The sequence below is a fragment of the Lactuca saligna genome, chromosome 7, assembly GCF_052625555.1.
Source record: "Lactuca saligna cultivar CGN05327 chromosome 7, ASM5262555v1, whole genome shotgun sequence".
Classification (NCBI taxonomy): Eukaryota; Viridiplantae; Streptophyta; class Magnoliopsida; order Asterales; family Asteraceae; genus Lactuca; species Lactuca saligna.
In genome coordinates this window covers 147455586-147468161 of record NC_136423.1, presented here as the reverse complement: position 1 = coordinate 147468161, position 12576 = coordinate 147455586, and the positions used below count along the sequence as shown (strand labels likewise).

General features: G+C 33.0%; 1 protein-coding gene across 1 annotated transcript; it reads left to right on the top strand.

Annotated features, from left to right (window-relative positions):
- Nucleotides 1-7858: 7858 nt before the first annotated feature.
- On the top strand, nucleotides 7859-10343 carry LOC145006368 (phosphatidylinositol 3,4,5-trisphosphate 3-phosphatase and protein-tyrosine-phosphatase PTEN1-like). Its single transcript, XM_078965455.1, has 7 exons — nucleotides 7859-7924; nucleotides 8260-8486; nucleotides 8985-9161; nucleotides 9265-9381; nucleotides 9470-9799; nucleotides 9949-10050; nucleotides 10147-10343. Exons 2-7 carry the CDS (start codon nucleotides 8274-8276, stop codon nucleotides 10255-10257), a joined length of 1050 nt encoding a protein of 349 aa, XP_078821581.1. The 5' UTR covers nucleotides 7859-7924; nucleotides 8260-8273; the 3' UTR covers nucleotides 10258-10343.
- Nucleotides 10344-12576: the final 2233 nt, after the last annotated feature.

Genomic DNA, 12576 nt, shown 5'->3' with positions numbered 1-12576 from the left:
GGGGGGGGGGGGGGTGAAAGTGGGTTAGATCTGATCCCACATCGGCTGGGAAGGAGAACTAAGCATTCCTTATAAGGGGTGTGGATACCTTCCCTATCACAACGCGTTTTAAAGCCGTGAGGGCAGCAGATCCCATAAGAACTCTGCAGTTAAGCGTGCTCGGGCGGGAGTAGTACCAGGATGGGTGACCCCCTGGGAAGTCCTCGTGCCGAGTGGCCCAAAGCGGACAATATTGTGATACGTGCCAGAGGGGGATGTTACACCATTACTATTAATCCGGGATACTCTTTCCCATACTATATCTTGTTTACCAATTGATTATTTGGAAGAAAGGACTTTGGGTACCCATTTGTATCTTGGTTTGTGTACTTTCTTGTTGGAACGAATGGGACCTTTTTCACTTGCCTTTGGGATGGGACTGCCTTTCGATTTAGGCTTATATTCTAAGTGTGAGCTAGACGACAACCCTTGAGATGACATTGACCTCATTTGATTTGGTTTGGTTGGGCCATCTCTCAAGTCAATTTTCATTTTGTCCTTGAAGGCCTGATTCTTGGCCTTGTCATCATTCCAATAGTTATTACGGGGACGTGACGTCGAAGGATTTCTTTTGGAAGATCTCCTCTTTAGTACATTCGTCCATCCGAATTCAGAGAAGAGAGCATATGAATGATGTGGATAGTTTCTAGCAATGTGACATGGAGTCCTACAATTAAAACAAGTCTGTATTTTCAAGAAAATGTTATTAGAGCTTGGTCCTGGCCCAAAAGAGTCTTGTTTCAAAGAATTTCCACACGTACATTTACATTTATCTAACTCTTTCACAACTTTACGTGGCTTAAATTTTTCAAAAATAGGACTATTTGAATTTGAATTCAAAGCAACATCACCACAATTTTTAAAACAATCTAAAGTAGCATTTTTAATATCTTTGTTCACACAAATATTTGAAATAGAAGAAAATGAAACGTTATTCTTTGAAAGGTTTTCAATAGAGCTATCATTATTAATGTCCTCCTTGTCCTCATCTTCCACTAATACTTAATCGACACATGAGGTAGAGACATCAGTATCGTTCATCTCAACACTTTTAGTAGAGCTAGATTGTTCAGTCTTAACTGAAGTTTATATAGGGGGCTGGCCATATTGGGAAAGTTTTTTGATTTCTATAGTCTCAGAGGCAGAACATAATTATCATTAAAATGAGGTGGAACACTATGATACCCTAAGCTAATTTTTTGGTTACCTTTCCATTTCAATTGTTTTTCTATCATAGATTCAACTATCTCACTTGACACATCAAATTTCATAAAGTTAAATTCAACATATTTAAATTTAGCTTTTAACGCATCAAGTTCGGTAGTTAATTTGACAATTTCCTCTTTAGCGTAACTATGGTGAACACTTTTAATGCTATATTCCTCCTTAATCCTAATTAGATCTTTATTTTGAGCATCTAGTTTTTCTTCAAGAGGCTTGTTTACTTTCTTAATTTCATAGATTTCATTTCTAAGATCAAAAACTTTTCTAACTAATAACTCATTTTTCTCATGATATTTATTAACTTTATACATGCAAGATTTATAGCATGAAGCTTCACTAACCTCTTTAGTGGTAGGAGTGGTGAAGATCATGAAAGAGAACTGCAACTCCATCATCTTCTTCTCAGCCAAATCTGCATCCTCACCATCTTTAATCTGGGCAAGATTAGCTCTTCTATCTTCACTAATATTAGAGTCTACATCTGATCTTCCTATGAAACCTGTTGTGCTACCATAGCTTTCTCATTATTCAGAGGCGCTTCTGTGTTGTTTCTAGCTGAAACCAAAGCCCTCTCATCATTATTCTCCACTTTTGGCGTCGTGCATTCATGAACAAAATAACCTGCCTCATGAAAGTTGTAACACCTCAACTTACTCTTGTTGAAGCCTACTTTCTTATCCACATTCACTCCCTAGTTATTCTTTCCAGTTCGTTGAGTGAACTTCTTCTCCTTGAACACCAACATAGCAATCTGCCATGATATGTCCATCTCTTAAACATCCTCAGGGTGAATTTGATCGAGTTCTCAAATCATAATAGAGGAACTAATTCACCAGCAACAAAGGAATTGTAGCAATTCATGAATCCAACCATCATAGCCATCTTTTCTTCAACTCCTTTGGTAAGAGCTAGAGTCTACGGGGTAGATTTGGTGGTGGAACTGGACGTAGAAGAGTTGGGAGATTCCATTGGTAGATCAAAAGATGGAGGAGCATGATGCGATGGTACAACTAAAAATTCACTGTTAGTGGATGCTCCTAAGCTTGCAGTTGAGTAGGAATTGACATGATTAAATTTTCTCTGCTTGTCATCCATGTCACATGCCTTGATGATAGCCATCATTTCGACAAGAGAGAGTTTGCTCAGGTCCTTTATCTTCTTGATCACAAACACATTCATATCCCAATTCTTGGGAATTGAATTAAGCAGCTTCTTATTTATCTCAGAGTGAGACAACACAATTCCAATAGTGCTCATTTCTATGTTGAGAGCAATAAAACGCTGCTACTGGACTTCCAAAGCCTCCCTAAGAACATGATTAAACATGTTGAATCTTTGATGAAGCAAATTCTGTCTGCTTTTCTTCATATCCTCATTCCATTCATACACCTCAATCAAGGCTTCCCATAAAGCCTTAGCAGATTTATACTCCCGGAAACCATGAACAATGTTAGGGGACAAAGCCACGGTAAGAATAGCCAGTGCTTTCTCATCATTTTCAATCTTGTTGAAATCCTCATTAGTGTAGTCCTCGATTGGCTAATTAACCACGGTTTTAGCTTCATCATCCAGAGTGGTTGTGATCTTGACTGGAACTCTTAGGAAGCTTCTCCACACTTTGCTATCATTCATCTTAACATACTTCTCAAATCTAAATTTCCACTCAGGAAATCCATCAGTAGTTAGCAGTCGGGGAATTCGAGTTGTTGTCCCCATAACTGAATCAAGATCACTTTGCATTATTGTAAGAGAGGTGTTGTATGAGTCTATTGTAAACCGAAAGGTATACGATTTAACCAAAAACTACTAGGTTTGACCAAAAAGTCAAAAATCAAGATTACTGATAGAAATCCCCTTGACTGAAAACGTTGACCGAGAACTCTATTTAACCGAGATCGTTGATCGAACACAATGTCATTCCGAAAACTCTGATCTGAAACCCCATCTGACCGAAAAACTAGATGTTTGACTTAGTTGCTGACTGAGAAATCTAGTAACCGCCAAAATCACTTTGTCCCAGCCGAGAACTCAAGTGTGCCGCCGAAATCACCCAGGCTAAACCGAAATCGATGATTCTGATCGTAATTTCCAAATAAACGAAGAACATGATGAACACTTATGAGCAGAAAATGTGATTTTTCGCCTAAGGAAACCCCAAAACACCAAAAACTTCAAAAAAAAAAAAAATTATGGATTGTTTTGAGAATTGATTGATACCAAAACAACTTTAAGTCGTTTTTCAAGCTCGGATACCAATTGTAAAACCCCGATCTAGGTATCAATCCAAATCACTAGATTGGTTCGGAATCCCAATCAAGTGAATGACAAAAATCGTAAATATGAAATAAGAACACAATGTTGAATCTTCAATGTACACTATATTAATCACTAGTCTCGTACATAAGACTCTCTATGTCTCTCGGTTCTCTCTGTCTCTCTCAAATCTCGAAATCAACAACTAGAATAATTAACTCTATACACGACTGAATCAATACAATATATATACCTAGACCTAATTACAAAGGCCCAACTCAAAGCCCAACCGAAATCACTTAATGATTTCAGTCCAAACACCACCGAATTCATGGTGTTTTCAATCCTAGACCGAGAACTCTAAAAGCTATGTAAAGTAAAGTATAAACCACAAATCATGTCCTAACATGAATCGATTTTAGATTGTCCATATAGACTAGACATTGCAATGGGATTACTGCAATTTTCATGAGTTCTTAGAAAATAGAGATTTTGAGTATTAGATAAACCCATGCTTAGAGATTACTTCATGGATTTTATTATGAGTAATTCTAAGATGATAATATCTTCTATTCTTCGAACGGATATACATAAGTGGTGATTTACAAATCGGTTGTGCATTGGTATTCCGTAAACGCATTAGTAACTTGATGTTATATTACGTGGTAGTATAATTTGGTAAGTAAAGGTTAAAATTATATATTCAAAGTTTATTTGTTCCTTTTTCCTTAACATGAAAATCGATATCTATGGCCCATCAATGATTTGATGTTGACATTATAATATTGGGCCAAGCTAAGACTAAATTGATGTGTTCAATTAGTAGCCTTATGACGTTATCACAAATTGGGAAATCTGAGAACAAAATCTTAGACAATGAGATTGATTCTAATCCATTTCTTGTGTCCATAAGATATCATGAAGAATGAAGGAATGGTTGATCACTTATCTTAGGGAAATTTTCTGATATGAATCAGAATTCGGTTGTGGCTTTGGAAAGTACGCTTTGCTGTTTAGTTAATGGTTATACTTGGAGTTGTAATTATAGACTAATCTAAGTGGGAAGCTATTTAATTAAGGTGGCTATGCTCATAACTGAATTGGTATATATACTTGTAATTAAAAGTAAAAGTCTGTTTGGGTTGCCTCATAACTAGAACTTGGTTACAATGACATTTATAGAGACAAGATGATTTATTAGTTTATTATATGGTTAATAAATTGTAATAAATAATTTGTTAATGTATCATGTGATTAATATATTAACTGGAAATAGTAATTATTAATTAAGAATTAATTATTATTAGTTTGGAATTAATTTGAGGTTAATAAGAATTAATTAAAGATGCAAGGGCTGAGTTGTAATTGTTTAAAAGTTGAACAAAATAAGGATTCCAGAACATTCTAAAGGGCCGCAGGGGGAGGGGGGGGGGGTTGGCATGCCCTATTAGGGTTTCTAGAATGTTCTTTTCGATAATTAAAAGACTAGATAATTACTAAATTTGAAGTATTATTATCATATGTTCAAATTTAGGGTTTCTAGGGTTTTTCAACAGTTATAAATAGAAGCATTACCCTATGATTTTAGGCCACTCTCGACACCCCAAGAATTCAGATTTCTCAAGCTCTTTCCTCTCTTCCCTTCTAGCTATAGGGTCTAGGTAAAATCCATTAGAGGCTTCATCCTTTTGATGTTAAGCTTTCCAAGACCAACAACTATAAGGAATTGAAGTGATTTGTTTACTACAAGAAATCAAAGGTATTTAACCCCATATCTACTAATTTTGATTATATTAGGGTTTCATTAGGGTTCTTATTATTCATTGTATGTTGCCTTCAAAGTGTTATTACATAGATCATTATAGGTTTCATGTACCCTTTAAATGTTAAATGGTTTTCTGCATGTACATGTAATTTTTTATAACCTATAAAACCCACCAGTTTTATACCTACAACATTTCAAGTACTCTGAGTATAAATTTTTATGAGACTTATACATCACATTAATACTTGTATAAAGAACAAGTATAATTTTATGGAGTGTAATAGGCGTTGCATGAGGCTATAATCGATGTTATATGACGTTCAAGACCTATGCTTGGTGCTATAAGGAGTACACCAGATCGAACACTTTGCATGCTTCATCGACATCAGACCAACAAATGAAAGGACAACTTATCACCCCGTAGGTTTCGTCAAACCATGGGTTGTAGCTAGCAACAACGACTGGGAGTGCCAACCCATATAGATCTATACACAACTTTCTCGCTCACACGGGATTAACTGTTATAGGTCAGAGGATTTTACTAAGATTTCACTCTTATTTGATGAATTGCATATCTCATGTAGACTTTTCGAGATTTAACAGTTCCAACAGTAAGTGAATGTGTGTCTAAAACCCTAAGTTACTTGACGGGAAACACAACTACTGTATATAGAGCTATACCATGTTTTAACCAATGTAAAACCAACAATACCGATCATATGAATAAGTCCATATAATTGTGTAATAATGATAAATCAACTATTTAGCGGTTATAATTATAAAACTATCAATAACCTTTATAATAGGATCGAGTATATATTTTATAACAAGCATAAATTTTCCCCCAAAAGCATTAAAATTGTTTAAAAGTAGGACCATGAACCACTTTTCGAAGCACACTTTACGATAACTTCTGTCAGAAAATGGTCAAAAATTTAAGATAATCGGCCTCAAGGGTTGGGGAAATCTCGAGAAAGTAGAGAAGAATCGCGTTCGTTTTTATGAAAAAACATCCGATTTTGCAAACTATTTATACGGTGAGATCTATGTCTCACCACGTCATGGCCATGAAAGTGCCACGTCGTGGAGTTTTGGATCAGCTCATGTCTGCTACGTCCTCCTCGTGCCACGTGTTAAGTCGGCTAAGAGCTGTTTCTGTGACTCGCCACGTCATGGCTATAAGCTCGCCACATTGTGGTGAGCTGGTTCCGAGGCGGTTAAGAGCATTCCCGATCTGCCATGTGGCACGCTCTCAGACCGCCACATCATCATTTTACCTGGTAGTTTTCACATCTTCGAAAAATCATATCTTATGCAAACGAGCTCCGTTTTTGTACGTGCTTTATATTCATACATAGGTATTTCCATGTTCTACAAATTTTCTTTTAGATCTTAACAACTAGTTCTCACTCTATTTTTAACTCATATTTTTATAGAGACTACATTGCTAAAATCTGAACAAAAATTATAATTTTTTCATACGAATTCCGTTCTCAATCGTCTTTCTATGGATGGATTCGTATATGAAATCTTCAACTTTTGTTTACATTGTTTTGGATAACAAGTAATCGATCTCTATTTCGATTTCTGTATCTATGTCGATATGAAATTTCGAAAAATAATAACTTCTTCATACAAAATCATATTTAAGCGTTCATTATATTTACGAAATCGCGTTGACATGTATTTCAGGATTTATGCTTTTATTTATACAATATAATGCAAAATTTGTATTTTTATTAAAGTTGTTAAAGATTACAAATTAAACAGTTACATTTGATCGTTCACATGTGATGATCATTGACTTAATTTGACTATTGTCATATAGGTATTGCGGCCCAACACTATTAAGTCTGCCAATACAATATGATTGACTTTCAGCCAAACATTTTGGACCGAAAGAGATGAATGGTGTCGGTCTTTTTAAGCACTTGCCCTCGCACACCACTAGTTATACTGTTTAAGTTACACCCAAGTCATTTGTGGATCTCTAATCATAACATCCGAAAAAAGTGCGTGGAATTAGATGTAATTTAAAATAGTTGAGGGATAAAGTTGGAAGAGGAAATATAGGTGGTTTGCCAAAGTGAAAATTTTAAAAGAAAAAAAAGGAATATATGAAATGATTTGTACTTTAATTGTAATGTGTAGTTATGTTTACTTGTATGATTTGTACTCTAAGTGTAATGTGTAGTTATATTTACTTGTATCCTATGTTTTGTGCATCTCTAATCGTAACACCCGGGAAAAAAGCACTGGAATTAGACGTAAATTACAATAGTTGAGGCTAAACTTGGAAGAGGAAATAAAGGTGGGGTGCAAAAGTGAAAATTAAAAAAAAAAATAAAAAATTAAAGAAGAGAATATAGGAAATCGATTTGTACTCCAATTGTAATATGTCAGTTATCTTTCCTTGGTATTGTAAGTTTTGAATTGTCAATTTGTGATAAACGATAACAGATTAAATCATATTTGGAAATATCAAGAGATAAAGATATACATACAAAGAGATAAATACGAATCCCTAATCTTATATATACCAACAATCTTAAATAGCCGTATCTTACTCCTATCGCACAAAGAGACTCAGAAGAACGAAGAGGAAACAAGAAACCTAAGGCTAAGTTTCAGTATCAATTACAGGTAATCTCAACTTTACATCTTCGAATGTTTACGTTCTTTTAAGAACTATGAATGTAGTAGTATGTTCTTTTAAGAATTATAAATGTAGGATAAAAAGTTTTGACTATGTTTCGTAGATTGAGACTACGACCAAACCCCACAGAAAACATAAAAGATTTATGAAAAATATAAAGAATATTTTTTCCATTAAGTTGAAGTTAACAATCAAACGGGTCAATGTGTATATATAGAAGAAGAGCAAAATATCTATACATATTATAAATTATACAACGTAATAGATGATTCAGTTGTGTAGGGTTGATTTTTAACTAATATATTTTGATTTTTGCATATAGTTTACAACAAAAAAATGGGTGTGAAAGTTTCAAGACTCCTAACAAGACAACAAAAGAAAAAGCGGGTGGTGGTTGTTGGTGGTGTTAGCTATGAGCTTGATATGTCTTACATCACAACTCGCATTTTAGCAATGTCATTTCCAGCTGAGATAATGAGAGCTATGTATCAAAATCCTATGATACAAGTCAAGGCATTTTTGCAAAAGAAACATCCAAGACATTACAAGGTAAAAAAATTAGTTATTATATTCTAGTTATGTTGTTATATTTTCTTTGACCTATATCAATCATAAAATTTCAGAAGAATTTTTTTATCTTATATACTTTATATATTATTTAATAATAGTTATAAATTTGATTATTTACAAAGCTTAAAATTAAGCAAAACATTACAATAAAGAAAATATGTGCTGGCTAATTTTGTAAGAAGATTATATATAATATCATGAAATTCTAAAAAAAGTTGTCTAATTAAAAATTCTACAAATAAAAAATTGGATTACATTACAACTTTCATTCATTCGATTCCATAGAAAAAGAACGTTTTTTCTGGATTTATATAGTGTCAATTTTAAGTAACGACTTTACAACGTTTTTAGCAATTTATAAAGCCATAATTACTTATCAATTTGTGTAATATTGGTAAAAACTTTTGATTACAAAAACCTGTATTAAATTAAAGTAAGAAATCCAATTACTATTTCTCACATTTTTCTACCTTGTAGGTGTATAACTTATGTACAGAGCAAGCTTATGATCCATCTCTTTTCAACAATCTTGTGGAAAGATTTCCGTTTGATGATAATCATGCCCCATCGATCCAAATGATCAATGAATTCTGTGAAAGTGTCCATTCATGGCTTTCAAGTGACCCAAAGAATGTTGTCTTCATCCACTGCATGGTAAATTCTCAAAATTCTATACGTTATGGAATTCTTTATATTCATGCAAATTATTTTTTGCTATAAAAAACTAAAAACTAAAATACTTTTTAAAATTCAACAGGCGGGTAAAGGTCGGATCGGGTTGATGGCATCTTGTTACTTGGTTTACGTCGGCATGTTGGCAGAAGAAGCTCTTCCCCTTTATTCAAATCATAAAGGGTCCACAAATTATCTTCGAGTAAGTTTTATACTTACTTTTTCTTCCATTATGATAATGAAAATCTTCAATGAAAGTATAATAATATTAAATATGGAAACGGTGGCAGGTGATGACACCAAGTCAACGGCGTTACGTCAGCTATTGGCGGAGATCTCTTACATTTCCAAACGGCTGTTTACCAGAAGTCAGCCTTCCAAAACCATGTAGCAAAGAGCTCAGGAGGATTCGACTTTTTGACACCAAATCTGTAGAGTTGATCTTTTTTGTTGTTTCGGAACTGCAAGAAGTTACCGGAGATATATATCGTTCACCGGTGGATGCTTGTCGAAATTTCTGCAGAAAAGTTAGGAAAAACCGTGGTTTTGGGAACTCGGAAATCGAGGAAGAAGAGACACAAAACTGCCTTGACCACTACTTTTGTGACAAAACAATAAAGGTGTGTGATTACTTATTAAATAAACCTCCTTCATTTATGAAAATCAAGGTTTTTTGTAAAATTATTAACGTTGCATATATATATATATATATATATATATATATATATATATATATATATATATATATATATATATAATGGTTTTGCAGGTTGCTGGAGATGTGTGTGTGACATTCTATGAAAAGAACATTGGGGGTCGTCTCTTCTGTGTTTGCTTCAACACCGGGTTTATTGAAAATGACTTGATACAGGTACTTAATTAATTTAATGGATTTTGTTAGGTTCTAATGTTGGAACTGAATCTATGATTGGTTTTTAATTTTAAGGTTATTGATTTTCTTTTTCAGTTTTCGATAGCAGAATTGGATAAAGTTGGAACTAAGGGCAATTCTATAGCGGGTTCCGAGTTTCGATTGGAGATGCTTTTTAGTTCGGCGAACGATAAAGCTAATGACTAGTAGTGAAGTGGAGATAGTTTTTGTTTTTTTATAATGTTTTCTTTGTCAATTTTTGTTTCTAACTTTTTTGGGGTTTTAAAGTTAAGTTTGCTACATTTTTGTGATTCACTTAGTTAATTTGCTGCTTTTTGACAAGAAAAATGTAAGCAACATGCCGTTTTTGAAAATAAATATAAATATATGTCCGTTTGATGTATATGTTGTGATAAAATATAGGTGTGGTGTCGTCTATTAAAAGGAAAAGTCATTTACATCAATGTGATAAAATATAGGTGTGGTGTTGTCTTTCAAAAAGAAAGTCATTTGTTGTTTGGAGTTAAAATAGAGTAAATTACTGAAATTGTCCCTATGGTTTGGTCAAAATTGCACGTTTGGTCTCTAACTTTTTGTTTGCACTCGGATCGTCCCTGTGGTTTGCTTTTGTTGTGTTTTTCGTCCCTATGGTTTGGTAAAAGTTGCATGTTTGGTCCCTAACTTTATGTATGTAGGGGACGAAAAATGCAACAAAATCAAACCACAGGGACGAAAAACGCAACAAAATCAAACCATAGGGACGATCTGAGTGCAAAAAAAAAGTTAGGGACCAAACGTGCAATTTTGACCAAACCACAGGGATGATTTCATTAATTTACTCTAAAATATATCATATTACTTGTTTTTAAAATATCGAATTTACAAAAGTCCAATTTTTAATCATTTTTAAAAAATCAATATAATTATAAGTAAATCTAAATTCCATAATATCATCTTTCTCAATTGTTGGAATAGTTTGACTCTGATATCACAAGCCAATACCATGCATACCTGGAATTTCATAGAAATATATAGAGCCAAATCATATGCAATGGTTGTAGGGGCATTTTTCTATATGCAATAGGAGCTTCTAATGTGTGCTACATTTTGTAATGTTCTTACCTCGGTTCCTCCCCTAGTTAGATTTACCAATAAACTGAAGTAGTACTTTGAGCAATAATTAAATTAATATTATACATAAATTATGGCAAAGTAAAGCTATTCCCTTTTGCCCTTTTTCTTGATATTTTTATACTACATGAATATTCAACAATCATCACCAGGTACGTTGTTTCTGGAAAAACTCAAGGTCTGCTACATCAGTCTAGGAACGCGTAAACAACTATCTGCGAGCTAAATAGGATGGAAATGTAGAAGAAAAACATCTATACATAAGACACATGATAAACACTGATATTGAAGGATACACGTTAATATTGTATACGTGCCAATCATATAAATTTATGGGGTCACATATGCTAATTTTTCTTAGACTGTTTAATCAATCTCTAATAATATATTAATCATAATTTTTTTTTTTTTTTTTTTTTTGTAGTAGTAGATTTTTGTTATCTTGTTAAAAAAACATGTTTGAAGTGCCATCTTTTTTACCAACATGCCTTGCTTTTTCTTTTTAAGATTTGATTTTTTGTAATATATATATATATATATATATATATATATATATATATATATATATATATATATATATATATATATATATATATGTTCATGTGTTTTTTACATCTATTGTGTGCTGGTAAGGACAATAGGATAACATATATTATATAATAATACGAATTTCAGCATAAAAGTATTTTGGTCAATTTACCTATATTAAAAAATAAAATTTTCGAATTTTAAGGGATAATTAATACCTTTATTTTTTAAAAAAATCCGAATTTTTTAAATTAATTCAAATTTATTTCTAATATAATTTTTAATAATAACCTATTTTATTCTGTCAGAATAATAGAAATCAACTAAAAACTAGTAAATATAGTTGTAAAATATGGTTTCATTCAATATATCTTTATAATTAATATGCTTAAAGAATTATACAACTTATTATCACGAATATATAACAGGTAAAATTTCTCTTTGGCAAGGAGAAGATGCGGGCTCGGTTCCCGCTATCCGCCGAAAATGAAGTCATTTACTTAATATCTAATATCACAAAATGTAAAATGCGAAAGGTATAGTTAACCTTCATAGTGTAGTGATTTTATCCTTCCTCTTTTTGCCTTCTAGCCCAAAACTAAAAGTATTAACTAATTACTAGTTATCAGAGTAAAACATATCATTTTTTTTTTTTGACAAATAGTATTGTGGAAACAGGATTTGAACCCGTGACCTCAAGGTTATGAGCCTTGCAAGCTCCCAAACTACTTTACCCCGCGTTAAAGAGATGAACTGAAAACTAATAGACAAGCAATGATTAAATGTGCCCCTCTACCATATATATACAAATAGAATAGCATATTTATACAGAATGATAAATAAACGTCTATAATCATTGATCACAGT

Excerpts from the sequence above, each read along its gene's own strand:
- LOC145006368 (XM_078965455.1), top strand. The coding sequence starts at position 8,274 with ATGGGTGTGAAAGTTTCAAGACTCCTAACAAGACAACAAAAGAAAAAG. Across the intron at positions 9,162-9,264 it reads TTGTCTTCATCCACTGCATG|GCGGGTAAAGGTCGGATCGG; the intron begins GTAAATTCTCAA and ends AAAATTCAACAG. Across the intron at positions 9,800-9,948 it reads TTTGTGACAAAACAATAAAG|GTTGCTGGAGATGTGTGTGT; the intron begins GTGTGTGATTAC and ends ATGGTTTTGCAG.